Raw genomic sequence first — 27,968 nt, forward strand, 5'->3', positions numbered from 1 at the left:
GAGGCATTGACTTGACAGAAACAACCATGGGGATGCCAAGGTCAAGCTAACAGTAGCTTCTCCAGATCATCTGTTCCGTCTTGTGCGGGGTGTCGAGACAGGCATATAAGGACAGCCGAAAAGTTTATCATCACATAGTGCCCCCAATATCCAAAGCAGTGGTGACCATGGACAATCCTCTCGATCAAATGACCCATCTGAAAGCGGAGAGCCTTGAATCTCTGCCCCCTCAAACTACTCGAATCCCTGCCGGCCAATATGCAGTCAAAGGCACGAAGGAAATGCAAGTGCCACGCCAAGGCGAGGTGAGGGACGAAAATGCAGTCAGGGCTGACATTTGGTTTCAAACGGAGGTGATGATTTTCTTGTTCCAACTGCGTTTCAATCCGGTGCATGCTAATATGGGTGCAACATAGCCTCTTGGGATTGAGACTATCCGGCGGATTCGTGGGCTCGAAATCTTTGCCGAGACCCACGATCAAGGCTCCTGTGACGATCCCGCAAAGGGAAACTGGACGTGGGTCGAGCTAGCGATTCTCGAAAATGAATTGGCTCAGTCACCCAGGAAGGTCAATGACATCGAGTTCGTTTGGTACGATCATTCCATAAGGCACGATGAAGAGTCTGAGGAAGAGACTGGGAAATACAAGTGGCGGCATGGCAACGTTTTCCGCAAGAAACACAAGATCCTGCGTTTGATGGAGGTACGCCGCTACTCTAAATTTGATGAATTATTGCTGACATTTGGCATAGCCCGGCAATTGTATCGCAGTTCGTCTCTGCTCCCGTTTCACAAATTGGACAATCTACGGCAGGGGCGGATATCTCGTCATCGATATTGACAATGACGCTAGTAAGTCGAGTATGGATTTTCTCACCTCGAAAAAATTCTAACAGACACTCGCAGTCCCACGTAAGCCTGTCAACCTACCACACGTCAACGATGTTACCGAGAAAGTCAAAATGATGCATGATGCCTTCAACAGCGTCAACGAAGCAACGCAAGCAGCGTTCCAACCCTCTCCGCCACCTGTTACAAAGAGAATTCATCGTGCTGATTCCGTGCTTGGTTGGGAGCGGCCTCTGCGAGTTCTTGCTCTCGGTATGTTCCTGCTTTGCGAGCTACAATGGACGCGCTAACACAATGCAAAGACGGGGGTGGAGTCCGCGGATACTCGTCCCTGCTTATCCTGAAGGAGGTGATGGCCAGGATGGGCAATCCCAAGCCATGTGATGTGTTTGACATGATAGGTGGCACCAGTACTGGCGGGTGAGGAATTTCGATTGTTCATGCTCGACACTTTAACTGACATCGGGGTGCAGTTTGATCGCTATCATGCTGGGTCGTCTCCAAATGGACGTTGACGAGTGTATCAAACACTACGAAAAGGATATGATAAGGATCTTTGGGAAGAAGGAGAATGAAGCTTGGCTGTCGAAAAAGGTGCGAGGAGTAACGGAGGGTATAAGCACTGTGGTCGAAGGGCGAAGTCATGACGCCGGGCCATTGGAAGATACCGTCCGAAAGCTTGTTTCGGAGAAGCTCAGGGATGAGAAGGCGATGTTGCTCGACGACAGCAACAAATGCAAAGTGTATGGGACCTCCCACGTTCCGAAATCACTCACTCAGATTTTCGCCCAGGTTCGTCATGGCCTTTGACAAGAAAAAGCCCAACAACAGTGGTCCAGTCTACCTCCGTTCATATGCGAGTAAGGAAATCTTCCTTTCTCAAATCAAAATCTGGGAGGCAGCTCGCGCGACCTCCGCGGCCCCGACATACTTTGACCCTATGAAGGTTGTCGATACATCCTCCAAGGAGAAGCCTGTATACGAACTCATAGATGGCGGGCTGGGTGCCAACAATCCACTGGGATGGTAAGTTACTATTTATAACTTTTGTTGCCTGAAATGATCTAATAAAAACCCCTTTAGGTTGTGGAATGAAGTCATTCGTGTCTACGGCCCAACACGGCCAACCGATTGCTTCCTCAGCATCGGAACAGGCATACCGGCAAGCCAGATGCTCGTCGACCTTGGAATTGCCAAAGGAGGACTGAAGAATATCGAGAAATTCATGGGCGTGATCTCTAGCATCGCGACGAACACCCAAATCACGCACATCCTCTTCGGCACGCTCATCAACTCGCTCGCGCCAGTTGCGGGGAATCCCCCAAAGTACTGGCGGCTGAATGTCGGACAACATGGTCAAGACAAAGAGCCTGACGAAGCCTACCTTCAGAAAGATGCCGATCTCCCGGCTATGGATGATTCCGGAAAGATCAGTACAATCAGAAACATGACGAAGGACTATATCATTAAGGCGACGCTGGATATCAGTGCCTCCGCCGAGGCGTTGAGCAGAAAGGAGTCGACTCTGGAGTGAACTTCTTTGTCTGAGCTGGTGTTATTGCGTTACCGAGTGATCATTGCAGGACTGTAATAGTCGCTCATTAATGTATTTACGCACGCAAAAGGTTTGAACTGAGATTGGAAGTGACTTGGTAGCTACTATTTATTAAGTTGGGCAGCATGACCGGTCCGGTTGGAGATCTCAATAGTACTAGCAGCAGCCCCCAGAACTGCAATCATCAGCCTCCATCTGTTCGACCCTCTTCTTCAACTTCTTCAACTCAAGTTCAGCCCTCTCAAGGCGCTTCTGCAGGTCGCCGTTGCCATTGTTCGTGTTACCAGGTTTGTTGGTGGAAAGACGCGCGATCTGCTCTTGAAGGTCACCAATCTTGTCCTCATTGACCTTGATGCGACCCTGCAGATTCTGCTGGTTGCGAATCTCGGCTTCGGCACGATCAAGACGTGCCATCAACTTAGCAAGCTCATCGCTGTTGGCTTGTCCGCTCGAGTCTCCGAGACCAGGTTTCGTGGGGACGGGAGGCTGATATGGTGGAGGGGCGGCCTCGCCTACAACCAAGATCACAATCAATAGTCAACAAAAGCTCTCTTCCGGGGAAAAGGAATAGAGTTGCAATTTTCCTAATGGAACGTACTGTTCTCCACAGCATCAGAAGCTGTTTTGGTGCGCTCTACTTCTCCTGCATTCATGTCCAAGAGTAGTTCCTTGGCGGTGGCAGCCGCGGTGAGTGCTGCATATCTCTGCCACTTGTCGTTCTTGTGCGAGTCCGCGTAGTCGCAAATGCCACGGATGACGATGCACGGGAAGCTGTCCATCAGGCCGGCCGCTTCCATCTCAATGCACATGGTATCCTTGCCAACCAGCTCGATAATCTCGGCCCTCGTCTTCCCGTTCTTGACCACCGTGTTACCGGAGGCTATAGTACCGAAGAAGATCCTCGGGCCCTTCGCACGGTCCTGCTTGGCGGGGCCGCGGGATACTTCCCGTTCTGTCCGGTCGTCGAACAGTTTGTCGTTTTCGGGGCCCTGGTACTGGTAATTCTCTTCCTCCCGTATGGCTTGGTTGATACCGTGGACCATCTCAGCAATCTTGGTCTTCCTCCTGGTCTGCTTGCTGTCCAGTCCAGAGGCGGCAGCAAGCAGCACCATCGGAGGCTTGGCGAGCGTGCCGATGCTCTTGGACGTGCCGTCGCCGTGTGCCTTGCGCTTATCCCACTGGACAACGCCGCCATTGTCATCCCCAGGCTTACTGACGACGACATCGCCAAGGCGAATGTCTCTGTTGGGCAGCTCAGGCACCCCTGCACCGATGCCTACCATGAGCCCGAAGCGGACCTGTGGGAAAGTACTGATCATTGTCGTGGCAACGACCGCGGCATTGTTTGTGCCAATGCCGCCGAGGGGAAGGCATGCAAGGATGATATTAAGCCTGCTGATTCGACCAAAATAGTACTTGTTGATGTCTCTGGGTGGCTGTGTCCAGTCTGTGGGTGTGTCGTGTTCTTCGTCGAGCAGCTCGAGTGCTGCTGTTATCTCATCTGGAAGAGCGGCAATCCAGCCCACCGTGTATTGCTCAGGCTTCAAGGAAACCATCTTGTTTCTTCAACTGATTGGTTTAAATAGATGATTGAAAGCGTCGGGATGGAGGGAAAAATCGTACAGAGGTGGAATGTGAACTCCGTAGAATGATGGATGGCTTTGCTGGGACTTAAAAGGTAGGGCTTTGGTGTGTATATTTCTATTACTTGGTGGCGCCGATTACGGTTGATATTAGCACGCACTAGTGCCAAATCTTGATGGGTCCCCACTGACTACTGGTCCCAGCTCTGGACCCCAACCTGTGGGTATCGGACGATACGCGAATATGCCTCGAAAAACGATAATCACAGTCAGTTTACTTTTTTTTCCCTACCTTACAACTGGAGCTCGGCCGAGCCCTAGGCAACAACGCGGAGTGTACAGCTGTCAAACCGGTGAGCCCACAGCTCCACTATCGTACTGTTGTTCTCTTTGTGGCAGCACCATCTGGACGTATGATCGACGGCTGGGGTTGAAGCGTGCATACCCTCGGGCAAATTCCCGGTTCAGTCTCGTTCGTATCAGCTGCCAGCGCTCATTGCACATGGCGCGTCGGATTAACGGACCAATCCAGCGCCTCGCTGTCATTCAGACCTAGTAATTTGCGCTAGCAGCGGCCGTGGTAGATAGATGAGCTGTATAGACGTGCAGCTCGTCTCACCGCCAGGGACTCTACCATGGTTGGGAGAAAACCGATTGCCGGCGATTTTGGGGTGGATACTTGCCTCCAGGGCATCCACAATGTTATTTCCGTTCAGCATCGCCGGCATCCAACATGCATGATCATCGCTATCGACAAAACTCTGCCTGATTACCCAGAGGCTCACTTTTGCAAGATGGGGCACGGCAAGCTGGAGAGAGCCCCAAAAGCATCTAACGTGTAATGACACTAAACGGAGGGATAGTATTGCCGAGAGTCTTCCAACAATGCCCCGCGACATTTGCCCGTTGCCGGCGGCCCACTTCGAGAGCTTCGTGGGCAAGGTTGCAAGAAAATTCTTTTTTTTTTCTTTTCAGAAATTTTGATCAACCCATTCGTTTTTCGGCTATAGTGGTAATGCGCAACACTATTTTCAGAGCTGGGACTGTCACTGGAGACGCAGTACTTCATACTATCTGCCGCCATGGCTCGAATCATAGATAAATAGAAACTGTATCATTAGGACTAGTAGATTCTATCGAATGTCGTACTCTTCCCAACTATTTTCGACAAGTCACTCCAGAATCGGGCTTTCGAGAACCCATCTATTGTAAGCATCCTATGAACGGAGAAGTTAGCATCAATGAACGTTTGTCCTGCAAGTATTTTACGTACTTTGAATGATTGGCCCTTCAAGTATTTACGATAGCCGATTGCATCAAGAACCTCTCCCGGCTCCTCCAATTGCCAAGATGCCACCTTCGTGTGTTCTAAGACCAGCGCCAGACTACTGCTTACGCTATCGTCTTTCATAGTAGTGCCAGGTTGAGAGGGGACGACAATGGCAAACTGCCTGCCCTCCTGATACTCCCAGCCTTCGGCATTGGATGGAATATCGATGCGACCGAGCCTTGCTCTGCGCAGATCGTTAACCAAACTTGCCGCTGAGGGTACATCCCAAGACACCCAGCGGTCTTTCTGCAGGAAGCCGAAGGCTGGGTGCGATTTGGTCGCGCGACTCGGCGCTGCATAGACAGGGAAAGTACTCATTAGCATCGTGTCCGGGGGATCGTCGATCTCGTCAACGATGATGCGAAAAGCATCATCATCAGCAGAGTACCCCAGGCGGAGTGGTGTCTCCACGGACTCCTTGAAACCGCTGGCCCGCAAATATTTCTCCGTCGTATCTAGCCCCGTCCATTCAAAGATGTCGCGAAGTGATTTGAGGTTGACACGCGTGCCTTTGCTGCCGTAGCCAGGCTTGTTGATTTTCCGACCGTAGTTGCTAACGTGGATGATCAGCTCACAAATTCTACCTCGATGTAAATGGAACGGTGTTGTTTGTTGAACTTACTGGATTGCCACGACAGTGGGATGTCGCTTGTAACCGGCCCAAACGGGTGAGCCGCTAAGGCCCGCCTCCGTCTCGATGACGTACTCGAGCTGGTTTTTGCGGATGATTGGGTTCACGACTTGGCCGCTGATTGTTACTATCCCGGCGTTTTTGGTAGCAGGGTACCCCGTTACGGATAGTTCGCAGTCGAGACGGTCCGCGACACCGAGTGGAAGAGAGAAGCCGAAGTCCCCCGGGGGTTTGATGTTTTTGGGTAGAAGAATGACCCCGTAGTCATGTTCGGCGGAGATCTCTTTGGGCGTGGCTGCGTAGACCGAATTGATCCGAACGTCTTCGTTGGGTATGTCGATGTACTCGTCGCTGCCGAAGAGTTGGATCTTCAGGTCCGTGTGGGATTCTTCTGATATCAGGTTGTGTCCAGCAGTAAGAATGAAGTTTTTTTTCACTCCTGGAATATTCACAAAAAAACCAGTGCCAGCTTGTTGATTTACTCCTGCTTGGAAGATTACCAACTTGATGCAAACTTTCTATGATGGAATTTTTCACCTACCTTTCTTGAACTTTAACCTCACAACAGCCTGGGACAATTCTTCGGCCTCGTATCTGGCTGAGAAGACAGGCTGCTCTATTGGGCGAATCCTTTCCAACGTGTCTCTGTCTTCATGACGATATTCCATATTGCGGTCTCGCCAGGCACGGCTGTCGCAAAGCTTCCTGCAGGATGGACACACCTGAACCAATACAAAATTTGACCCCCCATCAACCAGGCAACAGTCAGATGTGCGAACACGCGGAAGTGTGGATCCGGGACCGGCAACGTGGACCAACAGTAATATCGGGCTCTGGCTCCACAAATGCAACTTCACGCGCTTCACGTCCATGCTTCATCGTCTGAAATGATAGTGGAGCATGAAATCATAAATTCGGCATCTTGAGCCGCCAGTGTATTTTAAGGTGTGCCGGATCTTTGCTTCACGGCAAAAGCACCTCATTCACGAACATGTCGGACATCTACACCCTCGCCAAGAACGGAAAGCTGACGGAAAAAAAATTGGATGAGTTCCTCCAAAATTCCCAAATCGACGCTGAAAACTCCCACAAGCGGACTCTGCTTGTAGAAGCAGTCAGGGGCGGCCACCCTAGCGTGGTAGAGCTTCTTATTCGCAAAGGTGCTGAAGTGGACAAGCGGGATGCCTACGGCCGGACGCCTTTGCACCTGGCCGTTGTAACGAGGAAAAATCGCATCGAGACCGTTGAGGCACTCATCAATGCCAAAGCGGACCCAGACTCTGCTGATAACGATGGTAACACCCCGTTAATGGACGCCATTTCCAGGACGGTAGATGTACCAGTGATGAAACTACTCGTCGCTGCTGGTGCATCGACGACCAAGAAGAACGGACTGGATCAGTCTGCTATCGACATCGCGAATGGAAAGAATGACCTTAATGTCAAGAGAGCAGTTCTCCCTGCTGATGAACAGTCTCCTGGAAGGCTTGAGTTCATCGCTACCATCGTCAACCTAGTCCTCTTCATCCTTGCGTACGTAAATAGCGGAACCGTGAGGGGTGTGGTCAAGGGAGTCGTCTCAAATCTCTACCACATGATCGGAAACACCAAGCCTGACAGGGAGACCGCCAAAGTGAGTGTTGGTTCCATCTGTCACCAAAAAGCAGGTTCTCACAATACTCTAGAAGATAGACAACCCAGAGACTGTGGATGACTTCAAGAAGAACATTGACAATTTTGTGCGCATCGAAAGTCCCGAGCTTAGTGCTTTCTTCAAGCCAAAAAACGACTTCTTCCAAAAAGTGGCGGAAAAGGCGGTCGAGCTGAAAGAAGATCCGAACAATCATCTCAAGGCTCCCAGCCAGATTAGCGACCTCACCAGGCTGGCACTATACCAGCCGATCCTTTACTGCGGTAAGTATTGCCGGCATGCCAGACAGAGCGTCAACTGACAAACATTGAGACGACAGTGGGTCAATGGGGACCGTTGACACGGAAAAAGGCCCCAGCCGCCAGGAGCTGCTTCGAAGGCTTGTCACTCGCATGTGTAGCATCGCCACCCGGCTTGTTCCGGACGGCGAGGGTGTGCATCTACGTTTCATCAACAAGGACCAGCCCCGCACCGGTGCGTATGATAACCTGAGTAAAGACCAGATCGACAATGAGCTCAAATTCGAGCCGAGTGGTGGGACGCGCATCGGCACGGAGCTACGGAACAAGATTCTCAAGCCTTTTGTATTCGATGTCTTTGCGCGCGGCCAGACGCTCAAGCGGCCCATCCTCGTTATAGTCATCACCGATGGAAAACCCACAGATGATGATCCAGATGCGTTCAAGAATGCCATCGTTGAATGCGGCCAGGCACTGGTGGACAAAGGCTACGAGCCGGAAGGTAGGTTGAACATCGTTTCTCGGCATGTAAAAGGCAAGTACTGACTCATCTTCACAAGCCTGCCGCTTCCTTGTCAGCCGCATTGGTAAAGATGAGACCGCCGGCAACTTCCTTAACGCTCTCGGGGGCGATCTTGCCATCGACAGGGTTGTGCACCGCACGTCAGGTAATCGGTCTCCTCTCTATGCCATCCAGCAGCCCAAGTGCTCACCGCTACAGGCCCACTGGACACGAAATTCTCTGATTTGAGCAAGAATGAGGCCCACGTTGAAGAATGGGTACGTACCCTGCATTTTTTTTAGCCGAAGCCATGTGAATAGGACGTAGCGCTAACAATAGGGCTGTTACAGCTTCTCAACGTTCTCATGTCTCCAATCACAGGCAGATCTCGCGGTTAAAACGCGGGCCTCCTATCGCCTCTCCGCGAGAAATGATACCGTGTACCAGACCCTCGGGTTGACCGGAGCTTTCCGGCTATATACCCTGTAGCCCGCGTACATACGTAGCAAATTGAAACCGGACCTCGTGTCCACTTCTGTATCTGGCATTTTTGCTTTTGTTTCTATGTTCGGTGTCATAGCCGCATTGTTTTAGTGTGAGCGGGGCACTCAGTCTGCGTGATCGCAAGGCTGGGGTTTGAGAAGGAAATTTTACTCGAGGACGTTGATCTATTGCACCTTGCATCCCGAGCCGAGCAACGGCCCGCAACAATTCCACTCGGGTACAGATCAGCGAGAGAAGATTCGATCTCGGTCGCACGGCAAATCTACCCCGGTAGTCAAGATCGACCCACGAACACGCTGTCCCCCGCCGGCCGGCTACTCGCGGTCCCCCATTTTTTCTGTGTCAGATGCTTGATCACAAGGAACGGGATTGGAGCTCAACGTCTCCAACGCAGAAACCCAAATAGGTGAAACTCCCGCAGAGCCGCACTAGTAAGTTCGTTGCCTGCTGGCCACGTCGTGCTGGCGTGATGATACACGCCTCTCGCTTCCACTGAAACGTCTCTTTGCATATTCGAGACGAGCGTCGGCCGTGCACGCACAGAAATTTGTTCCCCATGACGTCCTGCGCCATTGATCAGCAACGACTACGTATGTAAACCAGGCAACAGGCTCCAATATATCTCGCCAGGGTCATGTTTGTTGAGCGATGAGCCAAGGTAACATCGCCAAAATTATCCAGAATAGTCAAAAGGTAACAAGGAAAAAAGAAAGAAACATGCATGATCACATTTTCTGGCGTCTCTGACATTAGCATATGCCGCCATGGGAGATGATCGGAGGCCAGGCAGCGCCTAGCGTAATCTTTAGTTCAGACCGGTCAAGCATGGGAGAACACGAATAAAAAAAAGCAATGGAATGGCGATGAGCGGCCAGAGCCGCATGTTGTCGCGAGAAATAGAGCAGCACATTTGTCTATGTGTCTACGGGCTATAAAATTAATCACACAGGAGAAAATTGTGTAGGATAACAGATTGAAACTTTCTATTCAAACATGAGCGCGGACGTCAAGAAGATTGCCCTCTACCTGAGCTCCGCAGGCTTCACAGCCAAAGATGAGAAGACTTCTAGCATTCTCAAAGAAGATGACGGAAGTCTCATTGAGCAGAACGTCGACGGCGTCGATATCATTGATGAAGTCTTCATTGCCGAGGATGTCAAACCAGACACATCCGCCTTGTACATCAACAGAGCAGATCGGGTAGCCTGATTTCCCTCTTCCCTTATTTTCCCTCCTTTCTTTCTTCGATGGCGCCAGGACTAACGAAGCGTCCAAGTGCATGATCATCTATGTCACCCAGTCCAACACTCTCGGGTGCGTCGAGCGCACTTCTGCCCCCGAAGACGAGCCAGAATGGACGGAAGTACCAATCACCGGCGTCGGCACCATTTCCGTGTCTGCCAAAAGTCGCATCGCTGGCACAAACACAGCCGACGGAGCTCAGGTGTTCTTCCAGCACTCAGACGGCTCCATCAAGAGCATCCTATATGACGACGAGACGAAGAAGTGGGAGGAGGGCGACGACGTCCCCGCTTCAGCGGCGGCAGGCACGCCGTTGTACGTGATGGAGCTTGAGGACGCGCAGGGGTTGTTCTACCTCAGCAACGAGCGCAAGATCTGTGGACAGCTGCAGAACAACGAGACTGGCGAGTGGAAAGGTGAGCAGACTTTTTTTTTAAACCTTCAGAAGTTGATGCTTTTTGTCCATGACGCTGACAGTAAGTTTTCAGAACACCTTATCCCGAATTCGTTCTTCGAAGATGGCGCCAGCAGCTTCATCTTGATCTGGGATGGAGAGCAGAAGGCAATCAACGCCTACGTCCTCGCTACCGCCACCCTCGTCCACATCGACGGCGGTGGAGGCAGGAAGGTCCTTGGAAAGTGGGAGAGCGGTGCGTTTGTCCCCGACACGGCGGCGGAGTGCGGCCTGATAATCAACATTTTTATTGGTATCTTTGTCAGTTTTGGAGGCAGGTGGGGATTTCGTCGAAACCGTAAACAACACCAACACCATCACCATCGCCATCGTGCTCAACATAAAATCACTAATGGGGAAGAAGATTCTGAGTGAACAGATGTTGTTTTTGCACGGAGTCATACGTAAACTACTACAGAGAAAGTGACAAGATATCAGAGGCCTTTGTTGTAGAGCAAGCTTGCTACCTTTCGGAATGATATCACCGATATCATGGTCTACAGTTTCTAGCCTTTTGTCAGAATAGCTACTCCACCTGTCCTCTCAACTATCGATGAAAAGAAGGGATGCTCTTTGACCTACTTGATTAAAAATGTCTGTAAGTGCGTAAGTAAACTACGAATAGTTTATGCCAAAAGGTCTCTAAAGAGAACTCCTCCTAAGTCACCCTCTCTACTAGAACGAGCAAGGGACGCAAGTGAGGACATTACACTGCCCCTCAGATGCAAGAAGCACACTCACCATAATGGTAGGTTTAATCTAACTTGAAGTAAGCGAGCTCAGCTCTACAACCACAGCGGCTAGCTCACCTCGCCCCAATCTTTGCTGTCACCTAAAATTCAGCCGTTGTCCCGACTTCCTCATTCGCCTCATTCTCGCTCTATTTCTTGTGATCACGCCTGTCGAAACAATCCATTTGACAGCAGCTGGTCCTATATTTTCTCAATCAGATCAATCACGTTTCTGTGTAGTACAAAATGAGAGGAATTTTCAAAGTATCACAAACACGTGATACATGTTTATGTCCTTGTTGTCGAGTCGAACGGCCACGGTTTCATTCACAACGGTGCCACTGCTTCCACGGCAAACGGCAACAGTCAGAAGGTGTGCGCTATCTTTTATGTTTCACACATTTTTGACAGCTTCCAGTTACAAAGACCCATTGATACAGCTTATAGGCTGTTTTCCTCACGTAGTCAATCTTGTTCCCCAACCGACGCGCGTTATCCGGCCTTCCACGTAGCTTTGAAGTCCCGAAATTCCTACCAACGGTCCACACGATCCTCGTACAATTATCTCAGCTTAAAAATAACAACTTAAAGATGTTTCGTCGGCTCAGCTTAGTCGCGACAAGAAGCTACAGCCGGATCCCTCGGCCTGTCATCCAGAACAACTTCATGCGATTTGAAGCCTGCTATTCCAGTCATCCTGAGAAGCCTGTTGCCTCGGTTCGAATAGGAGCTGCGCATAAACCTTTCTGCAACGCCTGCCAGGACCCCGTTGACTGTGATTGGGGTTACAACTGCGGCCATGACGGACGCAAAGGATCGTGGCGCCCCATATGTGACCGATGCAAAGTCAATCCCACTACAAGACATTGGTCCAAAAGCGCTTGGGGGCTCGGCACGCGCTATCTATGCGATGACTGTTGGCCAAAGCACGCCAAGGAGTTCGAGAAGAAAGAGGCGGCGGTGTTTCGATGGATCAGCATACGCGAGCAGAGGAGAAAAACGATGATGGCGAAGGTTAGAGCAATTCGGTCAACAGAACAAGTGCCCATCAGCTACGCAATCGACAGAGCTTTCGGCAGTTCAGACGATTCACAGCAAGAGAACGAACAGACTTTGCTTACACTATTGGGTAAAGATCTACAGATTGTCAAAGTGCGAAACGAGTATATTTGTAACAAGGATCGGGTTGACGCTATTGATTTTAGAGTATTTTGGTTATTGTAGAAGTTTTGGAAATGACATTAAATGTTGGAATTTTAGAGATGGTATTCTCTAGTGCTTCTACCGTTCTTTTGTAGCATGAGAAAACTCTTTACAGTCTTGATAATAATGAATGAATTTTCATATCAGAAATAGTCTTAGCCGATAAAGTGTGCCATCTAACTCTTGTTTTGCGAAATCACGCCTTTTCTGGATCCCGCCTTCCGCCCTCCCTGTCGTAACTTAGGAGGACCTTTCCCGATAAGGAATCCTAACTGGTGCTATCGCCCATAGTTTCTTGAGTTCTCGCAGGCGGTTCTCCTGTGTGGGACATTGGCCCCTGTAGGTTTCGCTGCCCTAGTCTCTTGTGGCCCCCACGGAATCATCAAGCCGGCAACCGGAAGGCAGACCCTCCACCAGGCGTCCTTTGCCAATCACTTTGATATTTATGAGCCGAGCATATTCCTTGCCGTGGAAAGAATGTAGAACATGGGAAGTAAGTTGATTGCGTTGAGGATTCCCAGTGGGCCTTTTGAAGCTAAAAGCGCATGACAGGGCATGAAACATCTGATTGCTACCCTGTATCGCCGAGAAAACTCTCGAGATCGTCTTTACCCTAGAGATTATGCAGTGATGCCAGACTTTATCACTCGAGGCGAATTCGACATGAGCGGACCCGACGGGGTTATTCTCCCAGAGTTCTGGGAAGATAGCGTTGAGCCTGGCATGGAGATTCGAATGCGACCGTGGGTGACGATGCCTATTGGGGGCTCTTCTCGCAGCACATTCTATACTGCTTCTAGCGCTTCTGATATAGGGGTGGCTGATGAAGATGATGCTGTCAGCCATTCCCCAAGTCCTCACCAGAACCATTCGGAACAAATGAACGACGGCGATTCGGATGGATCTTATCACAATGATAGCTCTGATATTGACGCACCGCAGCCACATGTTCTGGAAACGATAAACGAATCAGGAGAAGATGCAAGCGATAACGTGGGTAGAACGCCGATCAGCCCAATCCAGCTCCAACAGGAAAAAACTACATCTGAAACGGACAGCCTTGGCCGACGCTCAAACTTTCTATTCAGTGAAGAGCCCCACGTGGAAAAACCTGTGCCAATGTCACAGCCGCTGCCGCCACTTGGTCAAACCATGCCTCCTACAGCGCACGACAATAATTCCACCGTCAATGTTGACCTGGAGGAGCAAGAAGTCGAAATTCCGGACAAGAGTTGGCCCAGCCCTGGTCAAAACGCGGAAGGGCTCTGGAGAATGGACGTCCTGGCAGCGAGAGTCACCAATGGTGCAAAGGATACGGATGAAGGCTCGATTAGTACCCGGCTGATGACTCGGGCGGGTCCTCCGAAAGACTCACCGCAAGAGAATATCAAACCTGACTGGCACTGGCTGTACGCTACCTTCTCGCTTCTGCATGTTCTCCTTTCGACTGACGTGAATTCAGACACATTCAACGCGAGTTCCTGGATTACGATGAGTTCATGGTACGGAAGCAGTAGAAAGTAAATCAAAGACTTTGCTGACTCTTTCCAGGCCTTTGCACTGAATTCACCAAACATCGATTCTGATCTTCAAAAGATCACATGGGCGCTACTGCAAGAAGTCAAAAGCAGGATTGTCAACCTGCCGGAGGGGAAGTCCATTACACCGGGTACGGTTCTTCGTTACCGGGCAAAACGCCAGTACAATAAGCAAAAAGATGCTCGGCAGTATTGTTCTGCCACGTTCGTTGCCTTTCCTTATCTCGACGCCTCCAGACCAGCGAAATTCGGTCTTATGGGAAATAATGAACTGCATCCCCCGAGAAGTCTTTTCAATGCTTTGTATTCCTGGGAAACGATTTACAATCATTCCCGTCAGCAAGTTTACACCAGATTCCTCAAGGACTCGGTAAAGCAGATCATTTGTGTCCCATGCATATGGGCCTTGCAGATTGATGACAGTAGGTTTGCTTATCTCCGACGCAATTTCGAACTAACCTTGAGAATAGAATTTCTGATTACATGTGGAATGGTGTCGCAGGACAATATTTTCAAAATGTGCTCAATTCAAGAGGAGTACATTACACCAACAATCCGCTTCGTCGATGATGAAGGACGAGTCATCCTCCGCCATACAAACGCATATTCCAGTTTGCTGGTATGGCTTACAATTTCCTTTTTGACTGAAGAAATGGTGCTAACAAATTGCAGGAGCTCGAAAATTCCGTCTCTCACCATCTGGGTTTCTCTGATTTCATGGTCAAAGATGAAGACATTCCAAAATGGTTTCACGTCTTCTCGTCGGACAAGCCCCATATCCACGATGTCCGCGTAGTTCGCGAAGCTGTTGAAGCCACGCTGCTTGTGACAGGGCCACAAAACCAGGCCGAGATTCATCCAACACCATTCTTCTGCTGGAGACCAGACGCAAAGCCCGATCAGCCAGATGTAGCAGTGGGATCGGAAGAAGATGAAGTGAATTTTCTACGACTGAATTTGGAACGTTTCGCCCACGATTCTCGAAAAGATGAGGCATTCTTAAAGATCTACGAACAGATTACGCCCAAGAACAAGGATTCGATCCGGGCGATCCCACTTCTAAGCAGCTTTGTAGCCACTACATATAGTTATCCTGAGCAAGACACTGGCTCTGTGTGGCCTTTGAAGTGTCACGAAGCTCAGAATGAGATCATGGCCCAGAAACGGGATCTGATGCGGAGAAACTTCATTGAGCTTCACTCAGCATTACAGTCTCTGGTGGATCTTTTCTTTCCCAGCAAAACAACAAATTCAGAGCCTATTGGCAAGCTTTGGGGCGCAGTCAGCGCTTTTGGAAAGGTATGTGGACACTGCTCGCCAGAAACCCTCTCTGACATTGATAAAGGTCCTGCAAATCAGCTACCGTACAAAGACAGCTCAACGTAACACTTGGGTTATCCCAGATCCCTCCATGATGGAAATTGCCATGGAAATTCCAATACAACAAAGGCCGCTGAAGTTTGATGAGCCCAGGGTCTGCCAGGACACTCATAGTCCCAGCTACAATAGCGCCGAAGAAGCCATTCAACACCTTCGCGAGGAACATTTCATGCATACTGATGAAGGGAGCAGATCCGAAAAGAATTTGGCCTACTATGTCTCCAGCACTGACCAGGCAGAGTTTCAGAAACTTCTCGATTACTTGAATGGCATTGTTCTAACATGCCTCGAGACTGTACGAACCGTTTCACACATTGGAAGATCGAGTCTGGTTAAGGCTCATACGAAAGAAAAGAGGGTAGATACTCGGGCGAGGCTCACAAGCTCTTGCATCGAGTGTTTTCGCACACTGATTGCTTTTTTCGACAAAGCAAGAAAACTGGCAAATGAGGGGGAGGACATGTACACTGACACAGTGCGACGCCCGGATCTTCTTAACACGGCCGAATTTCAAATAAACTTGGCTACGCTGAGAGCAACTGAGCAGGATATGCAGGGTCCATATGAAAAAGCTAGGAGTGAGATTTATTCAGCACTCCTGAGGCCTCCAGAGATTTCTCAGGTTGAGGGTGTTGCTTTCGGGCCTGACATAGTCCTTATCAGGATGATCAAGAAGCTCGCTGTAGCGAAGGCGCAAGAGTCCCGGACATTTATGACGAGGCTCTCATGGAAATGGTCAGTTTGAACCACTATGCCTCAATCATCCTAGCTGATAGCGAGAACCAGCGATACACAGCCAGCAACGCTCCAAGGAAGCGACTCATCCAAGAGATCAATTTCTTGGAAGAAGAACTCAATGCATTGTCCGTGGTCAGCACTTGGCAAGGGGATGCCCTCACGGATTACCGTACTGCGCTTCGCAGTGAAGGGAACCAGCGTAATACGCGAAGTCAGCAGCTCCAGCCATTTGAGGAAAAACTCATGGAAAGTATCGACCAGTTGCTCCAAGGAGACCAAGAAACATACGAGTTCACCCGCGACCAATGCAGTCCTTTGGCTCTGAAGGTAAAGCAGAGCACTGAGATAAATGAGGAAGATCACGGGAAAGCCATCTTTGTCTTCACGGTTGTCACGACTATTTTTCTGCCACTTTCCTTTGTCACCAGCTTCTTGGGCATGAACACCACCGACATCCGCGATACGACATACAGCCAGAGCTTGTTCTGGATGATAGCCCTGCCTGTCACTGCTATCGTAATGGCTTTGGTTATGGGGGTAGCGTACAACTCCGATGGCCTGAAGGATCTGCTTTCGCGCTTCTCCCAGACATACCACCGTCAAGGTCCTCAACGATTGAGAAGCGTCCACAGCCAAGTAGATCAGACCAGCCAACGGGATCGTGGCCAATCTGACGATTTCGGCTCCCTCTTCCCCGTGGTTCCGCCGTCGAAAGGGCCCACGTTTTTCAAAATTCATAGAGACCACCTTGCCATAGAAACACTCACGTATTATGGTCTGCCATGGGAAAGGGACAAAGTAAGTTTTCCAGACGCAATGCTTCGCTTCTCCAGTATGCGAAGCGAGTCAGTGCTAGATTCTATATCCTATGTCGTTCGTTTGAGCCGATCAATAACTCATGGATATAGGATGACCCCAACTACATTATCATCCTTCGTGAGATGGACTCAGGAGAAGTGGACATCTTGTTCGAACACACAAGGCGGCTTCGCATGAAGACAACGGAGCCCCGACTGCTCATCCAAGATAGGTTAGATCGAGAGGAAAAGCCGGAGTACGCTTGGGTACGCAGGCGTGCCAAGTCATCCCAAAAAAGACCACCAAATTTTTCAAATTGAAAAAGGCACCATACCGTACTCATTTTAGTACTTGCTTGTAGTCATGATATTGCTTGACAGAATTAAGTCAAACGAAAAGTAGATAGCTCCACCGACTCATTTTCATGTCTCTCACATGCTTCACCACGCATGATTCCATGAACATACGCTTCTCCAACCAACTTGTGCTGATCTCCATCCGGCCTGATAATGAAGGGGATAATTGCGCCGCTTAACACACAGACCTTGTCGCCTTCTTGCATGCAGGCTGGTCCGATCCCAATATAACCATTCTTCGTGACGAAGAAACGACGCAGGCAGAAGCAGTAGTACATGGCTTCCGTATACCGACCAGCATCGCCTTTCCCGCTGTCGCTCCCGTGTATAAGGACGTCGGGGATTTCCAGAAATTCTCTGATCTCAGAGTCGAAGTTCTGTTGCACAAATGCCGCAAAGTCGGCGAGGTGAGACGCCTCATCCTGGACGGAGTTGCCAAGCCAGTCCTTGCCCGCGGTAAGCGCCCAGCAAAATGCGACGGCAAGACTTTGTCTGTTTGGATACGATTGCAGCGGCGCGGCCATTGCGGTCCACAACTCTTGGATCCGCCAATGTTCAGAGGCGAGAACACGCCTTTCTGGCGTCATTTCGGAAATGCGGTCAACAATGTCGACCTCAAGTCCATGGACGATCAAAGTTGAGTCGTGGAATGATGGCGGTGATTGTTCCAGATGGCGTGAGGCTGAGAATTTCATACCTGGAGCATGGGCGGATACGACGGTGCGCGTGTAACTTTTGTCCCATTGAGGTACCCAGGATTTGGTGCTTTCGCTAAGATGTGGGCCGTGTTGGACTGCCGAGAGCAGAGTCATGTCTCGCGAAGTGTTCATGATTCTGACGGCGAACTCTTCGTACACATCTTCTTTGTCCTTCGCGTAATCCGGAACCATGTAAAAGTTTCCCTCATCAGGATCCGTGTCGGAAGTTTTGATGCCCAAGAGCGCATAGATCCGATCCACGCTCCTTGTGCATTTGAAGCGCCGAGTCACCATCAAAAGGTGGAGGAAGGATGCCGGATCCGCGCCGGTGAGGCTGCGCGATAGTGTGTACATGAGACTTGCATTGTAGACACCATGGAATGGGAAATTTTGCATGACATCGTACCCAGTACTTCCGATCCACGTTGCGACCCGTCCCAAAGGTTCCCAGTCGATTCTGGCTTCGCCCCACATCACTTCAGCCTTCCGGGCCAGCACGATCTCCTGAAAACACCATATTCTCCAGAACCATGGTTGCATAAGCATCACAGAGAATGAGTGCCAGGTACTTGTGTCTGGAAGGAGTTTTGTGGAAGTTTTGTCGGAAAGGCGCCGGGCGAATCCAAAAGCACACTCCGCAAGCTCTGCACCATCATGACCGAGCCAGATGAGAACTTTGTCAGCGCGGCGGAAGATGGTCCGCATCAGCGGAACTTGGTGGTTTTTCTCCGAATCCTTGTCTTGATTGATGCAGATTGCATCAGCCCATAGTTTGCGGGGCTTGGAAGGACATCGAAGCTGCAAAAGGGCGTCGTACAGGCTCCGAGGAATTCTCAGACTCTTTCCCTCGCAGAGAAGGCGCACGAAATCTTTCTTTTCGCCCCAAACGTAAGAGATCGCCTCATAGCGGTCTGTTGAGTCGATCGGACTGTGCTCCAGTTCACACTCGAGTGGATCCGATGGACTTCCTGGCAAGAGCTTGATGATCCGTATGGTCTTCGACGGAGGTGAGAGCGGTTGATACTCAAACTGTGGTTCGGAATCACTTCCGTCTTCTTTGATTGAACTCGTCTCTTCCATTAACCGGGCGCGCAGAGAGGCCTGGTGTGCTAATAGCTGTGCTATAGGATCAGATTCGCTGACGGCAGCTCTCTGAAGATTGTCAAAGAGTTCAGGAGGAGATAAATCCAGTGAAATGGTACATTTCCTACGTCTAGGAGGAGACATCTTGTGGAGTGTCGCTTGATGCAATCCTGAAAGAGGCAACGAGAAAAGTATGGAATGAGGTGGAATATTGCTTAGGCTGGATCGTCGTGGTTTTATAGATTGGTCCGCCTTAGGATCGAGTGACTAGTGAGCAGTGGCGGATCCTACCCGGTCCTCAAAGAAAGTGCGGGGATATACTTTTACTTAGACTAAGAATCCTGCGGTTTGGCGTCTTGTTCCTTACGGAGAGTACAGCCTCTCAAACGCAAAGCTTCATCCAGCTCTCGTAACGATAATATTCTTCGAACACGCTGGATTCGTGGTGCTCACGCTATACGAGATAGATGAACTTATGGCGTACAATTACGCCCGGGAAAGAAATAAAGGCCTCCGAGTGGTTATTCAAGTCTAACCCAGCTCAGCGCCCGGTGAGGTAGAGTGGGAAGGTTGCACAGCCCCATAAGCAGCCTCTTTCACATGCTTTACCATGATACTCAGCCTTGCGGCTGAGCATGATTATGCATCACATGCTAGCCTTCTTTCATGACGATTCTAGGCTTCAACAGTGCTTCACATGAGTTTCTCCGATTAACACGACTCTGCGTCTTCTTTTTAACTTTTTGTATTGACTTTCTCCGCCAAGATTAGGCCATCGTTCGCCCGAGAGGTGTTTTACTCCGCCTCCGATAGAAACACCCAGCAATAAAGGGCGTTCCGCTACTTAGTACAACTAATTCTCAAGCTCGTCGCCTCACTCGTTATCTAATTGGTTCAACTAACCTGAAAGCACCTAAAGACTACGCTAATTCCCAATTGCAGTTAATCATCTACACGGAGGATACATGAGACCTTTACAATGCCACTCAACACAAAGAATGGTTCCGCTCTCGCTCTCGACAATGAAAAGAGTCATGTGATGCATACCACCCCAAGTCATGTTCGTAGCACTGTTTCCAACTGCAGTAGTGTCTATGCGGACAACAGGGTTCCCATGTTTGTCGTGCACGAACACAGCTCCGAGCGTGGAATGCGCAACAAAAATGTTTCCCTCTTCGTCGGTCGCCATGCCGTCCGGCCCGCCTATACCGTAGTAGCTCGCGAACCTTCCCGTGCGCTGGACACTGCCATCAGGGTACAGCGGCACGTGCCAAACGGCATTATCGCGCGTCATCGCCACAAACAGACTCGTCCCAGCCCCGTCGAGCACGAGCCCATTCGGCGACGGACAGTTCCTCAGCAACACATCCACGCGCCCGCCATCGTGCTGCAGCCGGTACACACGCCCGATCGGGTCCTGCAGGCCGCTCATTCCCTGGTCCGTAAAGTAGATGTCGCCGTCCGCGCTGACAACGACGTCGTTCGGCCCCTTCAGCCTCTCGCCGTTGAAGCGCTGCATGATAGGCGTGACCTCGCGCGTCTCCAGGTCGATCCCGAGGATGCCGAGCTTGAAGTCGGCGACAATGAGCTGGTTGCGCTGGCGGTGCCACGCCAGGCCGTTCGGCTCGCCGTCGTACTGCACGACGAGCGACCAGGCGCGCGTGGCCAGGTCAACGGCGAAGATGCGGCCGTACGGGATGTCGGCGAGGTAGAGCGTCTTGTTGTCGTCGGCCACGACGGGGCCTTCGAGGAAGGAGTCGAGGGGCCGCCCGCGCTTCTGGTTGGTGGAGTGCTCGGAGGTGCCGAGGGTGCGGAAGGAGGCGGGGAGGGTGGTGAAGACGGATGGTGTCAGGTGTTTTGGGGGCGCGGCGGCCCAAGCGTATCCCGCCATGGTGGGATGTATGTATGCATGTGCCTGGTTTCAGCAGTGCCCGTTATTTCCCTCACTCTAAATAGTGAGGGAATAACGGCGGACTAAGTCCGCAGAGGAGGGGAAGGTCGGATTCGCCCCGCATGGTGTACCTCTTTTATTCCAGCCTGGATGGACTTTCGTCTTCTCATTTCCCCGCATTTGCTTTTTGCACTAGTCATGACTTCCTTGAGCAAAGAAAGCCCAGCGCTCCACATGGAGAATGTCGACGACGGTAACTCCAATACACCAGTCGGCCACGATGTGGAGAAGGAAAAGAAGCTTGTTCGCAAGCTCGACTGTGTCATCCTGCCATGGGTAATGCTCATGTATCTGTTATCGTACATGGACAGGTTTGCTCTACCTCAGAGAACCTCCAACAGGACATCGCTGATAAACGGCAAAGGAGCAACCTCGGCAACGTGCGTGAAATCGGGCTGGAGCGAGACCTTCAGCTTACTCCTACGCTATACGAGTGGGCATCGGCCACTTTCTACATCGGCACCGTCCTCTTCGGCACCATCGGTGGCCTGATGCTGAAGGTCGTTCCGCCATCGACATGGCTAGCCGGGTGCCTTGTGGGATGGGGGGCCATGAGCACGCTGCAAGCAAGCTGCACGAACGCGGCCGGGTTGATCGCGCTCCGATTCTTCCTCGGCGTGTTCGAGGCTTCGTTCGCGCCGGGCTGTGCGTTGTACTTGAGCTTCTGGTACCTCAAGTCGGAGCTCTCTTTGCGCATCGCCGCCTACGCTGGCATGAGCGCGCTGAGTGGAGTGGTTTCCGGTCTCGTGGCATACGGCCTGGGTTCTGCAGATGGCCTGCTTATTGAATCCTGGCAAGCCGTGTTCATCATAGAGGGGCTGCCGACGGTCCTTTGTGGCGTCTTGACGTTTTGGATCTTGCCCGGGCGGCCGGAGGCTGGGAAGTCGCACTGGTTTAGCGAAGACGAGTACCAGATCATCCTACAACGCCGGACGAGATTTGTGAGGAATCAGGATGATGGCATCAAACTCAGCCAGGTCAAAGGGTTCGCTCCCCGTTCCAATGCGCGCACACTACACTGACCATTTCCAGTGCTTTTCTCGACTACCGTCTATACCTCTTTGCTTTCATCTACTCAGGCTTGTCGCTGTCCTTGGCGGTTATGTCCGTGTTTCTCCCCACCATTGTCGCCACGCTTGGCTACGAATCCGTCAAAGCCAACCTGATGACGGCCCCAGCGTACGCTTCAGCATACATATGCCTCCTACTCACAGCACACCTCTCAGACCGTACCCGCCTCAGGGGCGCACCGGTCGCTGTTGGCGGGTTCATCGCCGGCACGGGATACGTCCTGCTCGGCCTGTTGCACGAACATCGCGCCCGATACGCGAGCGCCTTCCTTGCCATCGTGGTAGCCCCGCCCGCATCTTTCATTGATAGCCTGCACTGACTGACTTCCGACAGGGAACCTATATGGCATATCCCATCGTGCTTGCGTGGATACCCAGCACGTTTGGCGGCGATACGAAAAGCGGCGTCGGAGTTGGTGTAGTCATAGCCGTTGGTCATGCCGTGGGCATAGCGGCCTCGTACATTTACCCGAAGAATCAGGCGCCGCAGTATTTCATGGGGAACGTTGTTTCCAGCGTCTTGACATATACTACTGCGGTAGCTGCTATAGCAATGTCTCTGCTGTTGTATCTGGAGAACAAGTCGAGGGATAGGAGATATGGAAAGCCTGAAATCGATTGTAGCATCGACATGGGTGCTGATGCGGACGGGAACCCTTCGTACAGATATGATATCTGATGGCGGAGATATTCTGTCATGGGGACTTGATATGAGATAGTTTAGCAGATGCATTTGAGCAATTGGACGAAGAGATGACAGAGTTTTGGGGAGCAGAATGCTATGATAATCTGGAATCACTTTAATCTGTGAGATAACATGTATGTAGCAAACAGAAACAATACTGGCATTTCAGATAAAGGCCAATCATTCTAATATACCCGGCTCCACCACAGCTCTAGTAGCCTCGTCATTCAAAACCTTGGTCTCTGCTTCGACATATATGATGCCAGTCTCTTGTCTCCTTTTGAGTGAGTGGTTCGATCTTCGCGACCGCCCCAGACTGGCAGAGCCGAGCTGGAGTTGGTGAATACCAGGCTCATCATGCCGAAATGGTCCGAGTTTTTGACGCTGGACACGCCGAAGCTAAGCGTGCGTGCCATTTCGATGGCCTCTTGCATGGCACGGTGGGCCCCGCCACGAAGCCGAAGCCGTTGTGGGCATCGATTTGGACGACGACGGGGGTCAAGCGGTGCACGGTTGGCGAAGTTTTCGGCTTCGCCGACTCGGGCTATGTATGAGGGTATACCGTGCGCATCGATGCCGCGCAAGTTGGCGGCGACTAAGTTTTGTGCGATGATGCGGGCATCGTCCGGTGGGACACCGTTGCTGCAGAGGATGGTCTCGACAAAGGTGAAGGTGCGGGATGACTTAACGTGGAACCTTTTCGCTGGGTCTGGTGCTTCAGCCATTGTAAGACTTGCTGTTGCCGCTGTGAAGATGCAGGCCTCTAGCATGTGTCGTAAATACTGCCCAATTCGTACGCTAGTACGGAGTCTCTCCGCACGCACACACGTGATTGCCGCTATACAATTAAAAACGTGCGGACTTTCCCCGCCTCTCCCTCATTCCCCCATCATCACGCACAACCATGTCTGATCATCTACGGCGCCGCGATCCGCGCCGAGGGCTGGCGTGTTCCCGCTGTCAGCGTCGCAAGATCCGTGTAAGTGCTTACAATGCCGTCCTTCTGATTCGCGAGCTGACGGCTGCAGTGCGACGGCACTTTTCCGTGTTGCAATAACTGCAGAAAGGCATCTGCAGAATGCGTCGATGGCGACAGCGTCCGAAATAAAGATATGCCTCGCGCGTAGCTAGCACCTCCCCTGCCTTTGACTGTACTGCGCTGACTCGGCTGTAGCTATGTGACGCGCCTGCAGACCCGCATAGCTTGGCTCGAGTCGATTGTCAAATCCAGATGCCCAGACGTCGACCTCTCTCAAGGACCGCCCAATGGCGAGCCTTCTGAAGTCAGCGGGGTCGAAGAGTCAGCGGCGCGGCCTCCGTCCGAACCTCGGGAACATCCCGCGGCGAGTCCTCCCGCGGCTGTTGTGGGCCTCGATTCCACTCCGCACCATCAGCCTGTATCCGCGGATGCGGTGGCTCCGTCCAGTCCTCCAAATTCTGCACTTTCCCATGAGATTGGCCTAGTCTCCCTGGCTGCGAGCCAAGATCCCAAGTACATCGGCCCGTCCAGCGGCCATCTGCTTGCCAAGCTGATGCTTCCGGGCTCAACCACGAGAAACTCCCGGATTTTGAGGCGCACGCAATCTGCGACCCATGATCTCCAATTTGTGCGTGATCTGATGGAAGCCTCGAACAGTCCCGTGGCTGCCAGCAGGGATCAAGCCGTCCATCTCAGCGCCATTTATTTTGACGTCATTCACACTCAGTATCCGATTCTGCATCGGCCCGCCTTCACAAGATTTCTTGACCACATGTATGAATCGGATTCTCCAGACCCTACCGGCATGTTCCAGGTCTACATGGTGCTGGCCATTGCTGCGACTGTTCTGTCACAGCGGTTGAGGATATCGCTTCCCGCTGAAGGCTACTGTGCGTTTGCTATGCAGTACTTCGATCAGATGTGCATAGATAACTCCATCAACGGCATCCAAAGCCTCTTGCTTCTCTTGATATTCACCTTGCACTGCCCATCCATGAAGCTGAATGCCTGGTATTTGAACTACCAATGCATCGCGGCTTTGATTGACGTAGGCTTGCAGCGTGAACTCAGCGGCATCTCACTCCTCGAGCAGGAGATGCGGACAAGGATCTTCTGGGTGGTCTTTTCTCTTGACAGAACCATCGCAACCATGATGGGGAGGCCAATTGGTCTAAGAGACGAGGCATGCGAACTCCGAGTAAGTAGCCACCCTTGTCAGTCGTGATCAGCTGCTTATATTCGATATATCTCAGCTTCCTCAGGATATCGGCGACGACAGCCTTGCATCGTGCCAATTTTCCAGGCGCCAGTCAGAGCCGCCATCACAGATGACTTACTCTATACACCTTTTCGAGTTGGCCAAGCTCAACTCGGAGATAAAATACGTCGCAAACAGCATTGTGAGAGACGCTCCAAGCTACGCATACCCGAACATCATCGACATCCACGACTGGCAAAAAAGTATGCTTCGGCGACTGGACCAATGGGCCGCGGACATTCCCCGTTCGGAAGGCAACGAGACGTACATCGAACTCATGTGCAAGCTGAGATACCACAGCTTGCGCATGGTATTGCTCAGACCGAGTCCAGCGATTCCCTCCCCATCCGTCGATGCATTGAAACAATGCCACCATAGCGCCATCAGCTGCTTGCGGCTCTTCGACACGCTCTACAAAAAAGACCTCCTCGTCCACAACTGGATCACTTTCCATTCGCTCATCATGAGCATCATCACCATGTTCTATTGCATCTGGAACGTTGCAGAGATTGCCCGAACCACGGAGCTTGACGTCCTCATCAACGATGTTCGTGTTAGCCTCAGCATGTTAAGTGCAGCAGGCGAGCATTGGCCCGGAGCAAAGCGGAGCAGAGACATTCTGGAAGAAATTTCTGCCGTCATCATCCGCCGAACTATGAAGGCGTCTATGTATCGGCCTTCCCAGATCCGCACGGAAGAAGTCAGTGAACAGTCAGGTGGGCTATCTCATCTCCCGAGTGCTGCAGCGGAGGCACTGCCGCCGCTTCCGTTGGCAGGTTTCGACGCCTCAGCTTCGGTTCCCACTTCATCAAACAACATCGGCGACCAGCGCATGGATACCTTCGACAGCCTTACAGGTGCCGCAGGGTTATTCAACCAAGACGAATTCTTAAGCTCAATAGACATGGACAACATCATGCTCGACATGTTCGAAGACTTCATCACCCCGATCCCATACCTCTCCTAAGCCGCCCCCGGCCCCCTCGCCGTCAAAAAATCAAAATCCGCCCCCTTCTCCGCCTGATTCACCGACCGCATATACAACCCCCTATACCCCCTCTCCCTCTCCCTCGCCATCCTCTCCCCCTCCAACCGCTCCCTCCTCTCCTCCACCCTCCTCGCTATCTCCTCATCCGTCAACTCCACCCTCAACACCCGCTTCTCCACATCCAGCACCACCACATCCCCATCCCTCACCACCCCCAACACCGACCCCTCCTCCCCCGCCTCCGGCGCCACATGCAACACCACCGTCCCCCCCGCCGTCCCGCTCATCCTCCCATCCGAAATCCTCAGCATATCCACCACCCCCTTCTCCGCCAACTTCCGCGGGATCGGAATCAGCCCTGCCTCCGGCATCCCCGGCGCGCCGACCGGCCCCACGCCCGTCAGCACCAGCACGGTTTCCGGCGTCACCGGCAGATCGGGGTCGTCGATGCGAGCTGCCAGGTCCGCGGGGCCGGCGAAGACGAGGGCGGGCCCGCGGTGCGAGAGGAGTGCGGGGAGCTTGCTGGCTGAGGCTTTGAGGACGGCGCCGCGGGGCGCGAGGTTGCCGGTTAGGATGGCGAGGGAGGAGGCTGGGTGGAGGGGGTGGCTGAGGGGGCGGATGCAGGTGGCGGCTGGGGTGCCGGGGAGGGGGAAGGTGGACGGGGAGGCGGTGCGGGCGAGGAGCTCGCCGAGCGTGGCGCCCGTCACGGTCAGCGCGGAGAGGTCGAGCAGCGGCGCGAGGGTGTGGAGGAGGGCGGGCATGCCGCCTGCGTCGTGGAAGTCGGTCATGTAGCCGTCGCCGCTGGGCTTGAGGTCGACGAGGAGAGGGGTCCGGCGGCCGATGGCGTCGATGGTGGCGAGGGTGATGGGGTCGTCGCTGGAGGAGGAGGCGAGGAGGGGGTGTCGGTTTGCGATGGCGAGGAGGTGGACGATGGCGTTGGTCGAGCCGCCGATGGCCTGCAGGACGGTGATGGCGTTGAGGAAGGAGGAGCGGGTGAGGAGGGTTTGCGGGCGGAGGTGGGCGTTGGAAGTGGCGAGGCGGACAGCGTGCGCGCCCGTTTCTTCGGCGATGCGGAGGCGTGCGGCGGAGACGGCGGGCGCGGTGGCGCCTTTGAGCGGCATCAGGCCGAGGGCCGCGAGGAGGCAGGCCATTGTGCTGGCGGTGCCCATGACGCCGCATGTACCGGCCTACGACAGCTTTGTTAGCGGCTGGAGTAAGGCTGGGGTGGGGAAGTCTTGGATGGGATCGGGCTTACCGTTGGGGCCAGCTCTTCGTTTATGCCGGAGATTTCTTCGATGTCGATGGTGCCGGCGCGGAATTTGGCCCAGTTGTTGCGGCAGTCGGTGCAGGCGCCGACGCGGGTCCCGCGGTGGTTGCCGGGCATCATGGGGCCGGTAACGAGGTGGATGACGGGCTTGTTTGCTGAGATGGCGCCCATTAGTTGCGCTGGGGTCGTCTTGTCGCAGCCTATGGTTTTGCGGTCAGTGACCTTCTGTTGAACAGTGTTCTACGCCAGGGTCTTTGTAGACATGAGAGCTACATACCTCCAATCAGAATCACCGAATCTACCGGTTGTGCTCGGATCATTTCTTCAGTGTCCATGCTCATCAGGTTCCGCAAGAACATGCTCGTGGGCGACGAGAACGATTCGTGGAGGCTGATGGTTGGAAAATCGATTGCCAGTCCGCCGTTTAGTTGGACGCCTCTCTTGGCGGCCTCGATCAGTTGTGGGATGTTGGCATGGCAGGGGTTGAAGCTGGAGTATGTGTTGACGATGCCAACGATGGGCCGAGACAGAGCATCCTCACTGTACCCGAGGGCTTTGATGAAAACTTTGCGGAGGAAAAGAGAAAAGTGAGGATCGCCGTATGATGTTAAGCCCTGGCGCAGACCAACTTTCGAGTCCAGAGGCTTAGACAGATCGTAATCTGAGTTCTGCTGGTTGGCCTCTTTGCTTTCAGACTGGCTCAT

The 27,968-nt window shown here is 52.3% G+C and overlaps 11 protein-coding genes across 11 annotated transcripts; 6 read left to right on the plus strand and 5 right to left on the minus strand.

The window, feature by feature from the left end:
- Positions 1 to 167: 167 nt before the first annotated feature.
- LTHEOB_7002 (Patatin-like phospholipase) lies at positions 168 to 2,384 on the plus strand (the record flags this gene model as incomplete). The annotated part of the gene is made up of 8 exons (XM_035516321.1): positions 168 to 353; positions 417 to 704; positions 754 to 853; positions 908 to 1,102; positions 1,153 to 1,270; positions 1,324 to 1,593; positions 1,643 to 1,876; positions 1,934 to 2,384. 8 exons carry the CDS (start codon positions 168 to 170, stop codon positions 2,382 to 2,384), a joined length of 1,842 nt encoding a protein of 613 aa, XP_035371969.1.
- Positions 2,385 to 2,561: 177 nt separating this feature from the next.
- On the minus strand, positions 2,562 to 3,961 carry LTHEOB_7003 (putative multiple ankyrin repeats single kh domain protein; the record flags this gene model as incomplete). The annotated part of the gene is made up of 2 exons (XM_035516322.1): positions 2,562 to 2,917; positions 3,004 to 3,961. The coding sequence occupies 2 exons, from the start codon at positions 3,959 to 3,961 to the stop codon at positions 2,562 to 2,564; spliced, it is 1,314 nt and encodes a 437-aa protein (XP_035371970.1).
- Positions 3,962 to 5,160: 1,199 nt separating this feature from the next.
- LTHEOB_7004 (uncharacterized protein) lies at positions 5,161 to 6,617 on the minus strand (the record flags this gene model as incomplete). The annotated part of the gene is made up of 4 exons (XM_035516323.1): positions 5,161 to 5,205; positions 5,262 to 5,871; positions 5,941 to 6,337; positions 6,491 to 6,617. The coding sequence occupies 4 exons, from the start codon at positions 6,615 to 6,617 to the stop codon at positions 5,161 to 5,163; spliced, it is 1,179 nt and encodes a 392-aa protein (XP_035371971.1).
- A 323-nt stretch (positions 6,618 to 6,940) lies between these two features.
- Positions 6,941 to 8,739, plus strand: LTHEOB_7005 (uncharacterized protein; the record flags this gene model as incomplete). The annotated part of the gene is made up of 6 exons (XM_035516324.1): positions 6,941 to 7,582; positions 7,635 to 7,863; positions 7,913 to 8,341; positions 8,400 to 8,507; positions 8,561 to 8,619; positions 8,692 to 8,739. 6 exons carry the CDS (start codon positions 6,941 to 6,943, stop codon positions 8,737 to 8,739), a joined length of 1,515 nt encoding a protein of 504 aa, XP_035371972.1.
- Positions 8,740 to 9,838: 1,099 nt separating this feature from the next.
- Positions 9,839 to 11,051, plus strand: LTHEOB_7006 (uncharacterized protein; the record flags this gene model as incomplete). The annotated part of the gene is made up of 4 exons (XM_035516325.1): positions 9,839 to 10,045; positions 10,122 to 10,503; positions 10,576 to 10,802; positions 10,995 to 11,051. 4 exons carry the CDS (start codon positions 9,839 to 9,841, stop codon positions 11,049 to 11,051), a joined length of 873 nt encoding a protein of 290 aa, XP_035371973.1.
- A 2,576-nt stretch (positions 11,052 to 13,627) lies between these two features.
- Positions 13,628 to 16,987, plus strand: LTHEOB_7007 (uncharacterized protein; the record flags this gene model as incomplete). The annotated part of the gene is made up of 8 exons (XM_035516326.1): positions 13,628 to 13,884; positions 13,938 to 13,977; positions 14,027 to 14,144; positions 14,484 to 14,632; positions 14,686 to 15,312; positions 15,359 to 15,688; positions 16,057 to 16,929; positions 16,982 to 16,987. The coding sequence occupies 8 exons, from the start codon at positions 13,628 to 13,630 to the stop codon at positions 16,985 to 16,987; spliced, it is 2,400 nt and encodes a 799-aa protein (XP_035371974.1).
- A 324-nt stretch (positions 16,988 to 17,311) lies between these two features.
- On the minus strand, positions 17,312 to 19,063 carry LTHEOB_7008 (Heterokaryon incompatibility protein; the record flags this gene model as incomplete). Its single annotated transcript, XM_035516327.1, has 1 exon — positions 17,312 to 19,063. The coding sequence occupies one exon, from the start codon at positions 19,061 to 19,063 to the stop codon at positions 17,312 to 17,314; it is 1,752 nt and encodes a 583-aa protein (XP_035371975.1).
- A 949-nt stretch (positions 19,064 to 20,012) lies between these two features.
- LTHEOB_7009 (uncharacterized protein) lies at positions 20,013 to 20,957 on the minus strand (the record flags this gene model as incomplete). Its single annotated transcript, XM_035516328.1, has 1 exon — positions 20,013 to 20,957. One exon carries the CDS (start codon positions 20,955 to 20,957, stop codon positions 20,013 to 20,015), a length of 945 nt encoding a protein of 314 aa, XP_035371976.1.
- Positions 20,958 to 21,191: 234 nt separating this feature from the next.
- On the plus strand, positions 21,192 to 22,766 carry LTHEOB_7010 (MFS transporter; the record flags this gene model as incomplete). The annotated part of the gene is made up of 4 exons (XM_035516330.1): positions 21,192 to 21,328; positions 21,382 to 22,002; positions 22,050 to 22,368; positions 22,422 to 22,766. 4 exons carry the CDS (start codon positions 21,192 to 21,194, stop codon positions 22,764 to 22,766), a joined length of 1,422 nt encoding a protein of 473 aa, XP_035371977.1.
- Positions 22,767 to 23,676: 910 nt separating this feature from the next.
- LTHEOB_7011 (uncharacterized protein) lies at positions 23,677 to 25,902 on the plus strand (the record flags this gene model as incomplete). Its single annotated transcript, XM_035516331.1, has 5 exons — positions 23,677 to 23,751; positions 23,801 to 23,817; positions 23,947 to 24,949; positions 25,005 to 25,709; positions 25,867 to 25,902. The coding sequence occupies 5 exons, from the start codon at positions 23,677 to 23,679 to the stop codon at positions 25,900 to 25,902; spliced, it is 1,836 nt and encodes a 611-aa protein (XP_035371978.1).
- A 70-nt stretch (positions 25,903 to 25,972) lies between these two features.
- Positions 25,973 to 27,968, minus strand: LTHEOB_7012 (putative dihydroxy-acid dehydratase; the record flags this gene model as incomplete). The annotated part of the gene is made up of 3 exons (XM_035516332.1): positions 25,973 to 27,184; positions 27,253 to 27,464; positions 27,542 to 27,968. 3 exons carry the CDS (start codon positions 27,966 to 27,968, stop codon positions 25,973 to 25,975), a joined length of 1,851 nt encoding a protein of 616 aa, XP_035371979.1.

The sequence above is a fragment of the Lasiodiplodia theobromae genome (assembly GCF_012971845.1).
Source record: "Lasiodiplodia theobromae strain AM2As chromosome Unknown scaffold_20, whole genome shotgun sequence".
NCBI lineage: Eukaryota > Fungi > Ascomycota > Dothideomycetes > Botryosphaeriales > Botryosphaeriaceae > Lasiodiplodia > Lasiodiplodia theobromae.